This window comes from Haliaeetus albicilla, chromosome 9 (genome assembly GCF_947461875.1).
Source record: "Haliaeetus albicilla chromosome 9, bHalAlb1.1, whole genome shotgun sequence".
Lineage (NCBI taxonomy): Eukaryota > Metazoa > Chordata > Aves > Accipitriformes > Accipitridae > Haliaeetus > Haliaeetus albicilla.
Genome location: NC_091491.1, coordinates 44,408,230 through 44,427,139, shown reverse-complemented (window position 1 = coordinate 44,427,139; position 18,910 = coordinate 44,408,230). Strand labels below are relative to the sequence as shown.

General features: G+C 39.2%; 1 protein-coding gene across 1 annotated transcript; it reads right to left on the bottom strand.

Annotated features, from left to right (window-relative positions):
* Positions 1 to 10: 10 nt before the first annotated feature.
* Positions 11 to 18,564, bottom strand: CP (ceruloplasmin). Its single transcript, XM_009929892.2, has 18 exons — positions 18,348 to 18,564; positions 15,242 to 15,486; positions 13,795 to 14,007; positions 13,101 to 13,274; positions 12,256 to 12,510; positions 10,843 to 11,008; positions 9,732 to 9,871; positions 8,986 to 9,126; positions 8,659 to 8,870; positions 7,942 to 8,092; positions 5,832 to 6,044; positions 5,245 to 5,452; positions 3,861 to 4,000; positions 3,256 to 3,384; positions 2,562 to 2,668; positions 1,601 to 1,817; positions 834 to 973; positions 11 to 361 (listed from the first exon to the last, which is right to left on the bottom strand). The coding sequence occupies exons 1-18, from the start codon at positions 18,500 to 18,502 to the stop codon at positions 11 to 13; spliced, it is 3,357 nt and encodes a 1,118-aa protein (XP_009928194.1). The 5' UTR covers positions 18,503 to 18,564.
* Positions 18,565 to 18,910: the final 346 nt, after the last annotated feature.

Genomic DNA, 18,910 nt, shown 5'->3' with positions numbered 1-18,910 from the left:
TCAGAAGAGATCATCTGAGCACCAGCGCTGAGGCAAGTATGATTGGGTGGTTTGCAATGTTCTGGCCTCCAGACATCAATATTAAGCCATGAAATATTGCTGGATGCCTGAACTGGTTCTGAGTATACAGGCCTGTCTGTGAGCCCCATTCTGCATCTTTAAATGTAATGAACATTATTGAGATAGATAAGCTCCTACCTTCCTTTGGGAGCACCATGTAGGTTGCTTCCATGCCTGCATGGATGTGGTCAGTAACATGACAGTGTAATAGCCAGGTTCCAGGGTTCTGCGGGGTCATTTCCACAGTTTGAAATGTCCCAGGGAAGAGATCAAAGACATCTGCCCGGTAAACCCCTGTTTGCTTCAGGACAAAGAACCCCAATGGTTAAACAGTGTGGCATTACCAGATAGCCGTAATTTAAGCTACCTTTTATGCATATTCCCACCAAACTTTTTAATCACAGTTGAGTGAAAAGGCACCTGCTGTATGTCATTTCTACAGAAGCATCACTTTGTACATCTGCTTCATGCTTAAAAGATCAATAAACTAGCAACTACATGGAAATGAAGGAAAACTACAGCTATTGTTTTACCACAGCCATGAAAATTCACAGCTACCTTGTGAAAACAACTTGTGAGGTTACAAGTCAGCAAATACTCCTTCTCTTGTATGTTGATAAAATACAGGTTTGAGGCATAAAAACTTTACCGTCAAATTACAAGTCCTGCTTAATATTGTAACATTTGACTTTTCACCAGAGAGTACAGTCCTTGGTATTTGATCTACCTTTCATTCTTAACACAGCAAGAAATGAGTGGAAGGGACCTGTTACCTTATAATCAAAGCTGTGACCATGGAAGTGTGCTGTGTGAATGTCTACTTCATTGCCCATTCCCATCAAATACCAGCTTACTTCATCACCAACATGCATAGTCAGGCCATGTAAATTTCCAAACACCTTTCCATTAATGGCTAAAAAGAGGGAAAGAGCAAGACAGTGAAAACAGTATTTTGTGTATTGTTATTCTCTAAACTTCAGTAGAATACAAGATTTGAAAGCTAATGCCAGGCAAAAGTAACGGCTTTGAATGGTATATAAAAACAAAACAATTGGACAGTATATTATGAATGGGTCTGATTATATTCCATATTTAACTAGAAAGTAGGATGTAGTTAAAAGTAAAGTTCTTTGCTGTACATCGTTGCTAATATTGCAGTTCTTAAAGATTTGCATTTCCTGCAGCTCTTTGTAAAGGGTAAGCTTTACCAGGACATGCTTTCAGGATGCACATTGCCTTTCCAGCTTATCCAGAACAGTTGTTTTCTGACATCAAATGAAAATTTCAAATTTCATTTTTACTCTTTCTCTCCTCAAAATTTCAACATGAGAGCATTTTTCATAGTTTAAAAAAAAAAAAAAAAAGAGTAATTCAGTGGCATTAAGGGTGTTTTCAAACAGTTTGAGTGAAATTTTTCAGGCAATCCGCCCTGGAACTGGAAATTCAGAAGCGATGAGAAAGTCAAATTTATATGCAGTACTTTCAAACACATAATTTTATAGAGTTTCCAGAGTTACATTAACTAAATTGGGAAACATACCATGCATTTTATTACTTTCAAGGAATTCCTCATCCTCTTTATCAACAAGGTGTGGGTTGCTGGAATAAGTTTGAATGTTTTCATCCAAGTACCATGACTCATTTTCATCAAAAACCATAAAAAGAAGAGCAAACTGAACTTTCTTTTTAGTGTGAAATGATGGCAAATAATGTTTATGACACACAACAAGTGTGCCTATTAATCCACTGTAAGTGTCCTGAAATCATAAATGAAAAATCATATAATTACAAGATGTGACTAAGCAGAAGCACTTTTAATGGCAGACATGAATCCTTTTACTATTTTTACGGCTGTCAGTATCTGGGAATAAAGGTAGCCAGTGTCAGACAAACAAGGTGATTTCTTTACTGTTATATACTACCCATGGATCAAGTTCAATGGATTATGAGTAACTGCCTCTTTTTCATCTCTTGCTAGAAATAAACATTTATTCCTTTTTAATTTCTTGCTCATCTTTTTTTTTCAAAATTCTTTTTAGGTTTTAGGATTTTGAGCTTGGTTTCCATTCAAAATATACTTCTTGACACTTTTTTATTTGCGTTTCCTGAGACATGAAGGAAAGAATACATTAATTTCCATTAAAATTATTAGTCAAGTTAATGGGTGCTTGTACAAAATTGGCAGATTTATGTTCCACAGTTGCTGTTAGTTTTCCCACACATGACTGATTAGACATTGAGCAAGCTATAAAGTGTTAGCTTTAAGAATGAAATCTGAGTGAGGTGATCTGTCTATACCAACAGCAGAAAAACCAGGGAGCAAGAACATGAAGGGCTGTGACTCAAATTCTGCCCTGACTTTCTTGCATTATTCAAGAGACAAATTCAAACATATGGTAATGGGGGGGAATGGCTTGACAGAGAAAGCAGAAAGTTTCAAACTCCTCTCCCTTTTGCTGTAAGTAAGAACAAAACCCTTTAGATTTATATTAATAATGTACCTTAATGATGTCCACTGTTGAATGGTATGCCCATGCAATACAATGTGGATCTCCTCTGTCAGAACTAGATCTCTCTGGGATTTTCCAGACATACATTTTTGTTTCACCTGAATTGAATAAATATTGATTAATTTTAGAAGTTTTCTGTGTGCTGACCTATAAGAGGTCATCCTGAAACAGATGTTATCTCCATTTACAGTTTATATTTTTCTTGAACTTCCTCTTCCCAATTACTGCACTAGCTAGCTTATTGTTATTTCCCTTCTGCAGATCCCGGACTCTTCTTGCCAACATTTTTTTGTGCTTGTGGCTGCACTGTCCAGTTTATCATTCTTAATAAAAACAATTGTATCTTTTGTAAAGATCACAGAGGAACTTCTGAAATAATAGGTACCATAAGCTGTGCTCTCCCTATGTAGCCAAATCTGTTTGCTTTCATGAAAGGTGCAGCCTTTTTGATGCTATGTCAAAAAATTACTGATCTGTCAAGGGCTAGGATACACAGCAATAGTTAATAGGGCCATTTTAATTGTAGAACTATTTGTCGTAATTGGCATAAAAAAATTTAAGAACCTAAGGTAAAAACAAACAAACAAAAATTAAATCTTTCCTGCTATCCTAAAATGAAAGCTTGCTAAACCTTGCTAGAAGGCTTGACGTTACCTGCTAGAAATAAACAAGGATGCTCTGATACCTGGGTTAGTTACAGCAACAACAGAACTGTCTGTTTTCACTCCATGGGCATGTATAGAATAAGGTCTCGATGCCAAGTTCTTAAAAACTACTATAATTTTATCTCCAATATTTGACATAAGCAGTGGCCCTGTTGGATTGAAAAGAAAGATTAACTCAGTTTTACAGAAGATCAGAGCAGAGAGGGAGAGAGGTTATGTTCAAATATACATCATTGGCTTATAATTCAACTAAAAACAATACATAGATAATGTCATTCACTGTGATACGCTAACTTGAGTAGCTGAAGGTAGGCATCTAAGTAGAGGCCTAAATCTCAAAAGCTCCAACACCTGCTGTGTATTTGAAGTCAGTTTGGATGTTGCTGCCCAGTTTTATGCTGACTTTGAAAATACTGACCTGTGATCAGGCAGCCAAGCAGTTTTTTTTTCTTGTAAAGCAAGCAATGTAATCTTGCAAGGAAAGCACCATGATAAAAGTAGCAATTCGATGTAGGTTTAGGCGCTTTGTGTGGGTAAAACTATACTTGGTATTATTCAAATAGTATCTTCTTGTGTTGTTTCACTATATTTTTCCCAGTTTCAAAACTGAACTTCATGACTGTACCTTGAATTTCCAGGTGCTGCTGCTCCTCTCCTCTGGGTTTGGGAGTACTGAATGTCTGATCAGTGTATTCGCGATATACTACCTTTCTGTATTTTGAGCCAATGAATTTGTTGTCTTTATTTAAAAATGGATTGCCAGGGCTGCAAACAAAAAAAAAAAAAAAAAAGAAAGAAAATAGAGATAAGAATATGTTGTACATTTCTTCATGTATTTTAAAACATCTTTTTGCAAGTATGTCAATTGACCATCAAACAAAAATCCAGCTCAGTGAAACTGTAATCTCATAGAGCACTGGTATCTTCAACATGAAAACATTCTTGTTAAGCTAGGAGGTTTCTCTTAACCTAGAAGGTTAAAAAAACCACTATAAATAGACCAAGTCTATATAATATTTGAGAGAATACTGAGTGCTCAGCCTGACCAGTATTTCAAATTGCAAGAAGTCATCCAACAACTTGCATACCAAAAAATAGAGCCCTCGGTGACTTCTGTAGATCTGAAATGAAGCCTAAAACTTCTAAAGCTTAAGTGCCTTGCTGAAATGAAGTGTGAGGGACTGATTCTCTGCTGAGATTATGGGAGCTGGAGACAGTGGGGAAAAAAAAGTCTGGTAGCAGCACAGTCTATATTACTTGTGCTTAGAACATGACGGAGTCCACTGTGGTGTGCAGGGCAAGGAGATGTGCTATCAAGCTGAGGAAAAAGAAAATACAATTAAGTCAATAAAAAATACAGGCAGTTACAATCTACTACTTTAACCTCAAATGAAGTTATACAGGTGGAACATGTAGAAATTCATCAGTTCATTGTTTAGCCTCTTCTGCTAATGGGCATAAATTATTTGATCCAGTCAGTTCCCTCTCACTGAGATTCAAATACTGGGAATAAAACATCAAGGTGACAAGCTTCATAGTGAACAGATTCGGTCATGGACTTCTCTTGTGTAAACTAATGAAATGGAGAGGAGTAAAAAAGAACCTTATTCAGAGTACAGATAAACATGAGACAAAGATGCACTACATATTGTAGGTAATCAAATATCAGGACAAAGTAGTCATCGTATCTACAAATTAATGAACATTTTAAGCATCAAGGACTGTACCAACATCAGTAAATAATAAATGTGCATGCACTATCCAGGATTCATGAAAATGTGCAGGTGCCCCACAGAAGATTTATGCTGGACCATTTCATGAACATCATGCTGTCTGGCTCACAGGTACATGGCAACATTAGTGGAGAAGGACCACAAATTCAAGTGAGCCCTGAAAATATATATGCAAAGAAAGGGTGTCTAGAAATGCCTGCAGGAGGAAAAGGTTCAGAGAAGTGAGTTGCTCCTTTGTTTTTTTGCATTTTTTCCTTTGCCTGTATTCCAAAGTACCTTTCCTCATGGTATTGATGCCTCTCAAATTCCCATGTCCTGTTAGGAGAATAGTCCCATTCAACTTCCACTGCAGCAATATAGTAAGTCTTTTCATGCAAATACATAGATAGATCCACATTCCACCAATGGCATTGTTTCACTTTGTAGTTCTGTTTCATGCCCCCTGTGTAGTGATCTGTTGTCAGGCATGACACTTCAAAAACTCCTAGAGGTCGTAAAAGAAACAAAGACTTGAGGATAAATATCTGTTACTAGTAGATCTTGAGATTGTATTACCTATGTTGATTTAGTGTTTAGAGACTGAGACACAGACTATTGCTCCTATAAGATCCAAATTCTTTGTGCAGCATGGCTACTTGTAGTAATAAAATTCAGCATACATAGAAGCCAGAAGAATCAAGACTTTAGCATTAAGAGCTTATATCCTATGAACACAAGTTTGCTGCCCTTCAAACACAGCTGTACACAGTTTTAGCTCACAAAGGATCAAAATATCAGCACTTTAAAGCTTGTCTCTAAGCATAAAATGTTCATAGGTAAACAGTTTCTAAACTAGTAACAGGATTTTTAAACAATACATTTACCTTCAGAATCAGGCTTCATAACAGCTGTAAGGAACGTATGTGGAAAAAGATTTGCTGTATCTCTTCGTGTTCCTTTAGTTACGAATGTGTTTTCTGAAAAGTATATCCCGTGGATGTCGACTTCTGACCCCAAGCCCATCAAATGCCAGGAAACCACACTTCCTTTACACATCTCAAGACCAGGTTGATTTCCATACATATAACCATTAATGGCTGCAGAAGATTTGAGGAAACAAAACCCACCTTGATTAACTCATTACTTAATTCTGCAATACAGATTAAATAATACATACTTCAGCTGTAATGTGATGCCTTAGACTGACAGAAATATCAATAATAAAATACTTTATCACATCAGCAAAATTAGAGAATCAATTCAAGCAAAACAACTTTTAAAACCCGCTGTTTTAAAACAATTTCTAACTGTTCCTTTTCAATGTCTAAAGCACAGGTAGCTGACTTGACCAACTGGAACTTCCACTGCTTTATACCTGTCAAGTGTACAGGATGCATAAAGCATCGTGCTTTATACCCTGCAAGACCCTCCAGCCATACAGTGGAGACAGTCTGAAGTGTTTTTTAGTTTGAGTTACTAATCCTTTCTAGCTACTCTGCAAAATTTTCAAAGCCTGAGCCTCACAGGTACCACTTAATGCTCAGTATCAAGGCTTTGTAAATAGTAGGAATGCCCCTGAAGGCAAAATTTAAGAAAGAGCACAAGCAAATATGTTTAAAGATTAGGACTTATTTGCAGGACTAGGTACTGAAGATAAAAATGTTCTTCCACATGAAACTTGAAAGATGTTTCTACAGTACCAAAACACAATCAGTGTGAAACTCGCGCCCTAGTAAAGAAACAAAGATTTTCATTCTAAGGGGGCCATAGTGCTGGTAAAGGAATCCAGACTCAGCCATGAACACAAAATGAGCCAGCAATGTTCCCTTGCTACAAAGAAGGCTAATGGTATCTTGGGCTGCATTAGGAAGAGCATTGCCAGCAGGTCAGATTATGAAGGTGAGATTGCAGGTGTTATTGTAGAAAGGCTTCAGACAAATTGAGCTGGAAAGCAGCTTGGCAGAAAAGAACCTGGAGGTACTGGTGGACACCAAGTTGAACATGAGCCAGCAATGTGCCCTTACTGCAAAGAAGGTGAATGATATCCTGGGCTGCATTAGGCAAAGTCTTGCCAGCAGGTCGAGGGAGGTTATCCTTCCCCTCTGCTCAGCACTGGTGAGGCCGCACCTGGACCGCTGTGTCCAGTGCTGGCCTCCCCAGTACAAGAGAGACATGGGCATACCGGAGGGAGTCAACAAAGGGCCACAAGGATGATGAAGGGACAAGAAAGCCTTTCTCCTATGAAGAGAGGCTGAGAGAGCTGGGGCTGTTCAGCCTGGGGAAGAAAAGGCTCAGGGGGATCTCATCAATGGATATAAACACCTGCCAGGAGGGTGCAAAGAACACAGAGCCAGGCTTCCCAGTGGTGCCCAGCGACAGGACCAGAGGCGATGGGCACACGCTGGCACACAGGAGGTTCCCTCTGAACATCAGGAAACACTTTTTCACTGTGAGGGGGACCGAGCCCTGGCACAGGCTGCCCGGGGAGGTGGTGGACTCTCCATCCTTGGAGGTATTCAAAAGCCACCTGGACATGGTCCTGGGCAACCAGCTCTGGGTGACCCTGCTTGAACTGGGGGGAAGGGGTGGACCAGATGACCTCCAGAGATCCCTTCTAGCCTCAACCAGTCTGTGATTCTGTGAAAATCCTCCTTTCAGCTACAGCATCTGTAGGGCAGAAGTCGGTTTTCTCTTGCTGCCTGGTTGCATTCGTAGGGGTTGCACGTGGGCTACAGACCTAATTCCTCCTTCTATCTGCTCAAAGTAGTACTTAACAGTGCTAAATGCTCAACGGCCATGCAAGACACTGAGTAGCTGGCATTTTGAACTACCACATTTAGCTGAAATTGAATTGCATTCAAACATGATTTTGTTTCCAATGGAAAGGAATAAAATGTCTCTGCCACTATACAGTTTCCAGTCTCCAACATGAGATCACAAAAGTAAAAACCTTATTGTAGAAATGAATATTTGGCTAACTAATAATTTTCTTACAGTGCATTTTGTTAGACTCTTGGAAGTCCTCATCATCTTTGTCAATTTTATTAGGATTCAGTGTAAACATCAAAATATTGTCATCCAAGTACCAGCTCAGATTCTCATCAAATACTGTGGCAAGTAGAAAAAACTCCATGTTCACATTTTTCTGTTGAGAAGAAATAGCACAAAGGAAAATAGAAATGAGTGAACAGAAAACGTCAGGGCAAAAATTATATACACATAATAATTTATAAGTATAATTCACAAAGTAGGATAGATGCATACATTGATACTTCATTCTGATAATCTCAGAGCTCTCTAATTGCTGTTATCTGGTGGACTAGATATCTGCTGCTATTGCTTTTTCTATCAGCAGGAACCATTTGGGGAAATGAATGTGTGTTTTGGTCTTTAAAGTCTATATTTTTCTAGCCATTCTCATCCTAGCTGAGACTTGAATGCCAGTGGTTGCTCACGGTGATGGTGCTTTCACAGTTCAGTGCCTGCCTATCTGGAGCCAGACATATTTTGCTTTTTTAAAAAAAAAACAAAAAGCAAACTCACTTCCTTCATTTTATGTATTCTCCTCAGCACATAAGTGTGACTGTGATGTGGAGAGGTGGTGTTGCTGAGTGGTCCTCAATGTGGCAGGCCCTGAGGGCACAATTCAGGAGGAGACAGCAGATTCAGCTACCATGATGCAAATACTTCCTTTTTTCTTCTTTGACTGACCTGTTTCCCAGAAGGAAGAAGAGCTCCTTTCCTGCACACCAGGAGAGGACCCACAAGGCCAGAACTGGTGTCTCTGACCGCATCCACAGCTGAGTAATAAAGCCAGGTTAAACAGTCTGGATCTTGGTCTGTGGGGCCCACATCTTCTGGCACATTCCACTCATACGTAAACGTAGCACCGGGACTCACGTGAGAGGCTGGAGATTCAGTACCTGTTATAGAAATCAACAGTAGGAATGAACATTGTTTATTTTATCACCTTTAATACATCAACATGTGTGACAGCTTGTTCTCTGGTGCTTGCAGGATCCCCATCTATAGGCGTACCTCTGGAGGCAGCACCGTACAATGCTCCCTCATCACTCTTGTGATAACTCACACCATGGGGCTGAATGCTAAACGGGCGGCTGGCGTTGTTTCGGAAGGTCACCCTGATGCTGTCACCCACTTCAGCCTTGATAACAGGTCCTAGGAAAGAGCACACGGTCTAATTACAAGATGTTCCTGTCAAGTGAGGTACAGATCACCACAAGCTTATGGCAATGAATGGCTGGCTGCTTTTCCCATTGCACGGGGAACTGCCCCCGGGCCTGTGTGGCTGCAGACTAGGTCCCTGGCACGTGGCCTGAATCACACGGCAGCCCAGCAGCCACTGGACTGCTCCATTCCCAATTCCTCGTGGAGGCCCAGTGATGTGCAGGACAGTTCCTCCCTTTGGAACAGGACCTACAGACATTAGCACCAACCTCAGACTCAGTCCAGAAAGATGCCAGAAGCAGCCAGGTTGTAAATAGGGCTAGACCTGCCTAGCCTGGCCTTATAATTTAGAGCCTGGCCTTTGGAGATCGTGGCCTATTCCCACAGGCAAGGCGGGGACCACCACAGCGTTGCTTTCAAGAGCTTTCTTACACCCTGAGGTGTCTCTTGGAGGAAGCCACAGGCACCAGCATCTGCAGGAGGCAGGGAGAGCTGAGGGCCCCTCCCTTGGAGGCGGAGGGGCACTGTGGCTAGCCCGTGGAAGTGATAGTTTACTCTCACAAATCTTTGACATGAAATAATTTTAGATAGCTTACCTAAGAGTCCAAGATGTGCTTCCTCTGCGAGTCTTTTTTTATGTTCAGTGAAAGAACCATCTGTGTATTCTTTGTAAATGGCTTTTTTGTAAGAGCCACCAATTCTTGTCTCACTTTGTTCAAAAAATATGTGAGATTCACTGTGTAAAAGAAATTGCAATAGATGCAAACAGTTTAAGTCATAATGCTCAGTTTTACAAAGGCAGTCAGGACCTCAACCCTATTTTCTGCGGTATGACATGCTGAGTTTGTCTTTTGGGTCTCCTTTCAGTGATGTGGCCACACACTTACAGGCAGTTCCATATAAGGATGTGCAGGAATCCATTATCCTTGACTAACTTCTCTTTAAGAAAAAGACACTGCTCTGTTGCCCTTTATAAAGCTAGCATGCTTAGAGACTCATCAATAATGATTTCTAGTCAACATTTTGTAACCTGAAGTTTACTCTTCTTTTTATTAAAAGTTCCAAATAATTCAAAAACAGTAGATATAAACACCAAGAATATGTAACATCTAAAAAGAAAGTGAGAAGATTTAGTCTACACTTTCAGTCTTCAAAAAAAGATCTTTCAATGTTTTACAAGCACTATACAAATAATGAACTGTGCCTCATCCCTTGTGGAGCAGGTAAGTGTTCTTTAACTTACAGATGAAAAATCTGAGGAATCAATGTATTCAGTGAACTGATCCACGTCTTAAATACGTAAACACAGAGCAAAGGGCAAAACTACCTTGTGCAAGTTGTTTGCTAGCTGAGATGCTGTTAGCATGATGTTCATCAGCTAAGGAGATAATAATGAATTCCTAGCTTTGTTCTCTAACTCAGAATAATCAATCATCTTGAATCATCAGAGGTCACTGCCTACATGTGACATTACAACTCATCTTCATCCCAGTGAAATTACTAACATTACAGCGAAATTTATAGTAAGATTACAAGGAAAACAATAGACCTAATTTGGTCTGATGTTTATCCTAGCATTGATATTTAAGCAGAAGCAAGGACAACGAGAAATTCTGCTTAAAAGTTCTACCATATGGCTTACCTTATTTAGCATGTTCATATCAATTTTGCTCGGAAAGTAAAACTTCTTTAATTAGAAGCACTTACCTGTCGGTGATTAGTTCTCGTCCTGTAAAATGGTTCACTGCAGATGGGCCATAATTCCAGATGACCTCTTCAGCAGCAATGAAGTACTGTCTTATCTTTGTACTCTCATTGTGATCAGTTGTGGATTTCCTGCAATCTTTTACTTTAAAGAGGGCCTGCATACCACCTGGAAAAAAATGAGGAGGTAGAGAAAATTAGGGAGAAGGAACTGCACTTTGTTTTCTCTTTCCCTGCTTCCAATAGCTCTTCTCTTCCCTGGAGAATTCCCATACCATTGATGGATATGCAAATCATAAATGAAAAGGAAGATGAACGATATAAAAGAATGCACGCCAGCTGGGCTAGGATGTAGAAGCACAGCCATGGTATTTACAGTAGGCAGACAGGTGTGGTAAAGTGCATTCTGCTTGTAAAGCTGCAACTGGCATGGTAGTTAAAGAGAAGAGCAGGGTGGAGTGGGAACAGCACTGTCAGTTAGCACTTCAGTTAAGGCCAGGTGCTACCAGACTGACCATCTTCCCCCTAAATCTAATCAGCTTACTTGTGAAACTCCTGGGTCTCTGCACCCTAGGAGAAAGGTCTGTTAGGAAATCTGCTTGTTGGAGATACAAATAATACAATAGAGTCCTTTTACAGCTATGGATTAGGCCCATTTGTAAGATTTAAGTCTTGACCAGGATGCTGCAACCACATGAGGATGCTGCTTGACATGATAGCTATTTCAAAACTTATAACCTCTGTGTAGTTGAATCTGCAGGTTAAACATACTCTTTTTTTATATCAGAATTTTCAAATCTTGGAGAATGAATTTGAATTCCGTGTTCCTTCCCACTTTTGTGACAAATTACTTCTTTAATTCACTTACAGGGATATAGATCATGGAAAAGCGTTGAATTAGCTTCTGAGTATTTCATATGTCTATCAAACACTGGAAATACAGGAAGGTACAGGGAAGAGAAATGCAGATCATCTCCGCTTATTAACCAATGCTTTTTCCAGAACGTGCCTTTGTCAGCAGGCAAGTGAGCCTGCCTGTCCTGTGCCCTGTGCCGAAACACGGAATGAGCCCCAACTTTTTTGTTGGCAAACAGAAAATTGTGATTAATTACCTTCAGTAAGGGGCAAACATCATGCTATTGTTTGTCTAAAGTTGAGGCTTGCAAAAGTGCAGCTGTGCCAATTGCTGCCAACTGATAACAATTTCCATTACGGACAAGAATTTCCTTGATTTCCATGGCTACATGCTCAAGCTCATCTAATGCACTTCTAGGCATTTCAATTACTATGAGAGTTTTGTTACCTAGAGGAGAATATTGTCTGGCATATAACCAGGTCAGGAGTACTGCTAAAGTGACTCACTGAACTGTTAGCTTAAGCTAAAACAAATTCTGATCACTGGAACTTATACTGTACCTTCGATATGGTCATTCACTTGGCAGCTGAGCAGCCATTCCCCAGGACTCCTTGGTATCATGACAGCATCAATGAATGTGGCTGGGAAGAGGCTGATGGTGTCAACTCGATGATGCCTTTCTATTAAGGTCTGTCCATGAAAGTAGGCTGAATGGATATCAGCTTCATTACCCATGCCAAAAAGATGCCATTTTACCTTATCTTCCACACACATTGTGAGGTTTGGGAGGTATCCATACATGTACCCATTGATTGCTAAAAGAAATGTTATTTATTACAGTTACCTTCACAGACCTTAGGATCTTTTCTTCAAAAGCAGGTGTCATACAACTATTGCTCTATTCTTCAAAATAGAGAGAGGCTCAAAACAAAACTGCACCTTTGAAAGTGAGCCACTATCAGAGACACACTTCATCTCCACAACTATCTGAATGAACAGCAGTTCCTGCTATGATTCTGGAATCCATGTCAGAACCAAAGGTATGTTCTTTGTTGACACTAACAGTAAAAACTGTTTTTCTAAACTGCAATATTATAGTGCAGAGTTCAGGACTAAGAAACAGAACAAAGTAACAACTCTGTTTAGAGCGCCTGGGAAATTATACTGGCAAAATGTTCTTGGCCCCTAAGAATTTTATATCACAACTACAAAGATTTGATTGTACAATACTTGCCATCACTTTTAAATTTTTTTTTTTATTTAAAAGAACCTTTCTTAATCCTCCAAGAAAAAGCCCTGCTTAAAAAAAAAAGAAATTATCTACAGCTCACCTTTAAAAGAGACAACACAAAAATATTACTTCACCACATCAATGACAAGCAACATTAATATAATGTTCTCTCACAGTGCATTTTATTGCTTTCCTGGAAGTCCTCGTCATCTTTGTCAACTTTGGAAGGCTCAGAACAGTATGTCCTGATATTATCCTCTAGATACCAACTGAGATTTTCATCCATCACAGAAAACATAAGGATAAATTCAGCATCAAAGTGTCTATCACTGTCCTTATTCATTGTATCTGAAAAAGAGAGTGGTATATTCAAAGTCTTTGGCAACTGACATTATCTTTTCATCAGTTTTAAGTGTAGTATCAGTAGGGCTGGTCACTTTGTATTTTGCTGCTTTTCCTGAACGTAAGTGTACACAAAAACTTACAGACATGCTCAGAAAACAAAGATTGGTTTTGATAGATACTATAAAAGAGCTTTACTAAGAATAAATATCGCATGTGATAAGATTACAATAAATCTGTTTCTCATATCAGTATTTACACATACTTTTGCATTACTAGCATGAACACATCTCACTCACATGGATTTGTGGACAAAGTATTCTGCAAATTATATTCACTGTCACACACAAAATCAAACCACATCCTACACTATTGAAAGGCAGCTAATTGAGAAGACAAAAAATTGTGATTTCAAAATCAACTGTAATCTTCTCCTCTTCCAGTACATTATTTCACTGATATTTATCAATAACCATTATCAATCACCTTGCATATGTATTTATTTACTTATTTATTTATGGTTTACCTTTCCTGCAAATTATTAAGGGCCCAACAAGCCCTGAGGCAACATCTCTCGGAGCATCTATGTGGGAGTGGTAAACCCTGGTTATGCAGTCTGCATCTCCCTTAGCTGGACCTTGATCTTCTGTCACATTCCATGTATAAGTGTACTGGCCTCCAGGCTCCACAGCATCATCTCTCTTCTGCAAGTCTTTGGTGTTGTCAGGATAAAAAGCACCTGAAGAATGCCACGCAGCCACCATTAACACAACACATTCACAATATGGAGTTAGCATAGCACCTGCCATGCTTCAAAGTTGACTACATGTTGCAGTAACACGGACTGAACTTCTGAATACAGGTAAAAAACCCCAAACTTTAAAATCAGGTGAGTAGATCTTTTCCATCTCTTTAGGTGTCTCTTCATTTGCCTTTGAATCCCATGGGAGCGCTTCGATTAATGGCACATTAAATTTAGTCCTTAATTTATTAGGAGGGCACTATGTACTGCTGCTAAAAAGATAACAGTTCAAATATTTGTAAAATATTTGTTAAATATTAATCTTGGAAACTGTTCTAAAATACTGCATATGTCCTAAAGGAATATAGGTGTCACTGGAATGAGAGCAACAGAAAAAAAATTTAAACTTTGTTCCAAAAAGTGCATGTACTGCTACATAACACACTGTTCTGCTCCCAGAGAATGTGTCTATATCAAGTCATATATTAGCTGTAACAAAAAACTTCATGAAATATTAGAAGTTAGGCTGATACTTCATAAATTCTTCTAATGAATATTTTTAAAGACTGCTTTTGAGACATCATATTCTCAACAATTCACACACTGCTTTAAAGGCCCACTAATAAAACTTTCAAGAGCCATATTCTGGTGCTGTCTGGTGCCGAAAATCCCTCATCGCCTGAGTGTGGCAAGACCAGCTATTGCAAGGGCAATTCGTCACTAATCACAATAGCAACCCTACAATACATCTTAAAGTGCGTCAGACTTATATCTCACTTATTTATTACAAAGCAATAGCTGTTTCTCCATTTTAAGAAATTCTTGTGTACCTTGTATAAAATATACACAAATTTAGTGTTAAGAATCTGGAACTGTAAGTTATCGCTGTTAACAATGTCTTCTTCACAACAGCATTAATTTTTCCTTTAGATATCCTCAATACCTGCATCTCTTATATGCCTTTATACCCTTATTTCAGGTGAAACATAAATAGTCTTATTTCAGGTGAAATGTTGATCTAAAATTGCCTTCTTTATGAATTCCACTTTTGGCTTTGTGTTTCACTCTTAAAAAATTATCAAACTTCTTAGCTCCTATTTTAAATTGATTATGTCCTTTTTTAAATCTTTATTTACTTGACCAGTCTTCTCTTTGATGAGAAAGTATCACTTATGCTCAGAGGAATGATTAACTTTTGATAAATTCTGGCACAGAATGGACTCAAGCTTACCTTCATTTTCCTTTGTGTATCTTACACCATGTGGATGCAGCGTGTAGCTTCTGGAAGCAAAGTTTTTCAAGTGAATAATAATGGAATCTCCAACTTCTCCCTTAATGATAGGGCCTAAAAAACCCAGCCAGGAAGGTTTGTCAACTATCACATCATATAATTGATTGGTGTACTGAGTGTAGACAGCCTTCTTGTAAGCGCTTCCTATCCTATGTGATCCTCTTTTGAGAAAGATGCCAGCCTGCCTGTAAAGAAAATACAGAACACATCTGTAGTGTCAGATGCTAATTTTATATTTGAATGGTGTTAATTAGTAGGGTCTCAAATAAAGACCACGCCTCCATAGTGCTGTGCACAATTGTATCTGTGTATGTCTCTTATTGTAAAGAGTTAGGCACCCATATAGAGAATAAATATTATGCACCAACCTGAATTTTTTTCTACCTATTTTGTAGACTGAAGATAAGGGTATTTGATACAATTCTGGGCAAATTTGAGACCACGTGGACAAGGCAAATAACAGTTCTTATTCCTTGAAACTTTTGTACTTGCATGCTTAAATTGCGGTATAATTTTCCATGGCCTGTTAAAAATAGTAATTTCCATCACCACACTATTATGTTGACTGCATGGTCCTTGCTCCATTGCAATGAGGAGCAGACTTTTTGGCTGTAAAATACATTTAAGATGTCTGGACATGAGCAAAACTACAAGGTGCTGCTAAGGTCCAGTGTGTGCATGGCGGAGGGGGGGGCATGCAGAGTGCTGAAATGAGTGAGACCAAGCCCTCAGCTGGCTTACTAGTCATAGACGAAGAATAACTTGATATGGATTTACTCTAATAAAGTCTCATTTTTACAGATTCAGCCCAGGAATATAGAGAGGCAGGGAATTAGCAATGACCTCCTCAATCACTGACTGCCTTAACTACTGGACCATTGCTCCTCTCAATTAATGAAACACTTACATGAAAAATGAGAGCTTGGTTAGTGAGGAAACAGCCTAACCCACGAGCCAAAATGAGACTGATGGAGACGGTATTTCCTACACATGGTATCAATACCTCTGAACGGTGTAGCCATTGTGGATATGCTGCCTAAGCACCACCAGCTGCAGGTGAACGGTCACCACGTGTCTCTGACAACTATCAACTGGGAATGGCTTTGGAGCCAACCTTTGCCTGTGCTGAGGGTCAGGTACCTTTCAGTAAATATTTTAGTCTCTGAGAAGAATTATCTTTGTGGAAAAAGTTCTTATATTCACTGACTACAATGGTGATAGAAACTGCAAGCACTGGCTGTTCAAACTAGTAGTGCTACGACTGGCTGATGCTGTTAGCTCAAACTCCAGTCTCTTTAACAACAAATCCCCCTGCACACCCCCCTGCCCATTTCAGGAGGACTAGCTGTGGAAGTACCTAATCCAGGAGGAGGCAATCCTGGGAGATAAGGCAACACTGCCTGAAGTTCAGCAGCCTCCTGATTTCTCATCTTACACGATGAGAAGCCAAGCCAACTGGGTTTCATATTCCCATCAGGCCATATTGTGAAGCAAGTTAATACTGCCCCAAAATGCAAAGTATTTCCCACAAGGCTGAGCATTGTTTGAGCATGTGGGGAAGGAATTGTTTGTTCCTTGGCAAGCACAGATCTGAAGTGTAATTAAAATGCCAATTCAGAGCTCCATGAAACTTGGAGAACATAATCTTAGTTGCAAAAGCTCATTTACTGGAAGTCTTAGTGCATGAAGTTTTTTTAGCCACAAATTAAATTGAACAAATATGTTATGGCTCTTCTAGGACTGTTTGAACAGCTACCATTCAATTGCAGAGTATTCCTTCTAGCAGGTACACCACGGTCTTCCCTTCTCCTGCTCTTCCCTGCCTCTATAAATATCAATCTCTGTACAAGCACAGCCTCATAGTTGAAGGGTTCAAGAGGAGAAAAAGAATCAGAGAAGCTAAAAATGAAAAGTATGATAAAAGGGACCAGCTCTGTTGCAGGCATACAACCACTGAAAAACTGGAATTAATTTAGCATGCTGCAGATTGTCACAGAACAGAGAAAAGCTGTGAAAGTGCAGTGAACGGTGGTGGCTTGTTCTGTTACAACACTGCTCTGCAATTTTCAGACAAGTTGCCCTGCTTCCACCATTTATCAGAATTACTAGCCTGCTGAATCACTGGCAGGGTCTTACACGTCACTTAGTTTATGAGTAAAAATTTTAAAAGTTGACTGCTTCATCTCATGCATGATGAAGTGGCAGATTATGGCTGAGATATTGTTGGCTCTCACTAGAGAAAACAAACCACTGGAAATCTTCTAGTCCCTCATCTACAGACTAAATGAGAACTGTATTTTCAAGTTTTTTCTGATTTCTGATTTCTCTCTTAATTGTTTTTATTTTACCATAGTCCTCTTTCATTTTAAAGACACTGAAAAAAATAGCAGGAAGGAACTTTTTTTTCTCTCAAATATTTCTCAGATGCTTTTTATATCTGAGTTTTCTTTATTGATTATTCTTCAGGGTGCTCCCCTCCTCCTCACCATACTTAGCCTCATCCTACTTACTGCTCTCACTCTGCACAGGACTCTCCTTGCCTTGTAACAAGCAACCCAGCTCCTCCGCTGTGGATGGAAGGACCCAGCTGTGCTGCTGCACTAGTGAAAATGACCACTGCCAACAATGAATATCTAAAAAGGAAACCTGTGCTCAATAGGAAAGTTTTAAATTTGTCAAACTTACTTCCACATTTAAAAATATAACAGCAAAAGTCTTCTCTTCAGCACTGGCACCTTAGCCATTCAAAATTAAACATCATTAGGCATTCAGGGTCTTTTTCTAGTCTCTACTTAGTAAACGTGTCATTGCAACAAATTCACAAAAACCCTACATATCCCAATGCCTTTAATTAGCAGAACATTGGAATGTAATTCTTAAGCAAGCCAGGAAAAAATCAAAATTCCCTTATATGTGTGACAGAAAATGTAGTGACACTAACATGATTCATTTCACTGCCTTCACCAGGTTTTCAGTCTAGCTGCTAGTGTCTAAAGCAGACAATGCTGTAAAATCAAACTCAACCAGTGTAAACTGTTTTACTTACTCTTCTTCTGCAAAAAGCTGTCCAGATACGATATTGGTATTGCCAGGTGCATAGTTCCAGACTGTCTCTATAATGCCGATGTAGTATTCCCTGTTCACTGCCCCAGCTAGGCAACAGCAAGAAACCAGCAAGCAGCTTAGGAAGAATAGCTTCATTTTGCATTCATGAACCTTGTGGAAAACATGAAATAAAAACACTGGACAGGCACATGCAATTTCCCTTTATATGTTCTTGTCTCTTCTGCCCCCACCCTTCTTACCTCCCCCCTCCCAGCTCCTGTTTGTTTTGGTGAACACAATAAAATGTTGCACAATGTCTCTGTGTGTCAAGAGTAAACAACAGATTCTGGTAACCTCGTCGGTTCAGATAATCTTCAAAGAAATTTTTTCAATTTCTGCCAACCTACTATCACGCAAATTACCATTTAGACTGTTATCGGATTGTAAATCTTGTAGCTGAATTGAAAGCACTGTAGATTTAAATGGATTTACAGACTTAAGCTTAATTACATTCTTCACTCTCTCTATAACTTGTATACTACCGAGAAAATAATTTCTGTGACA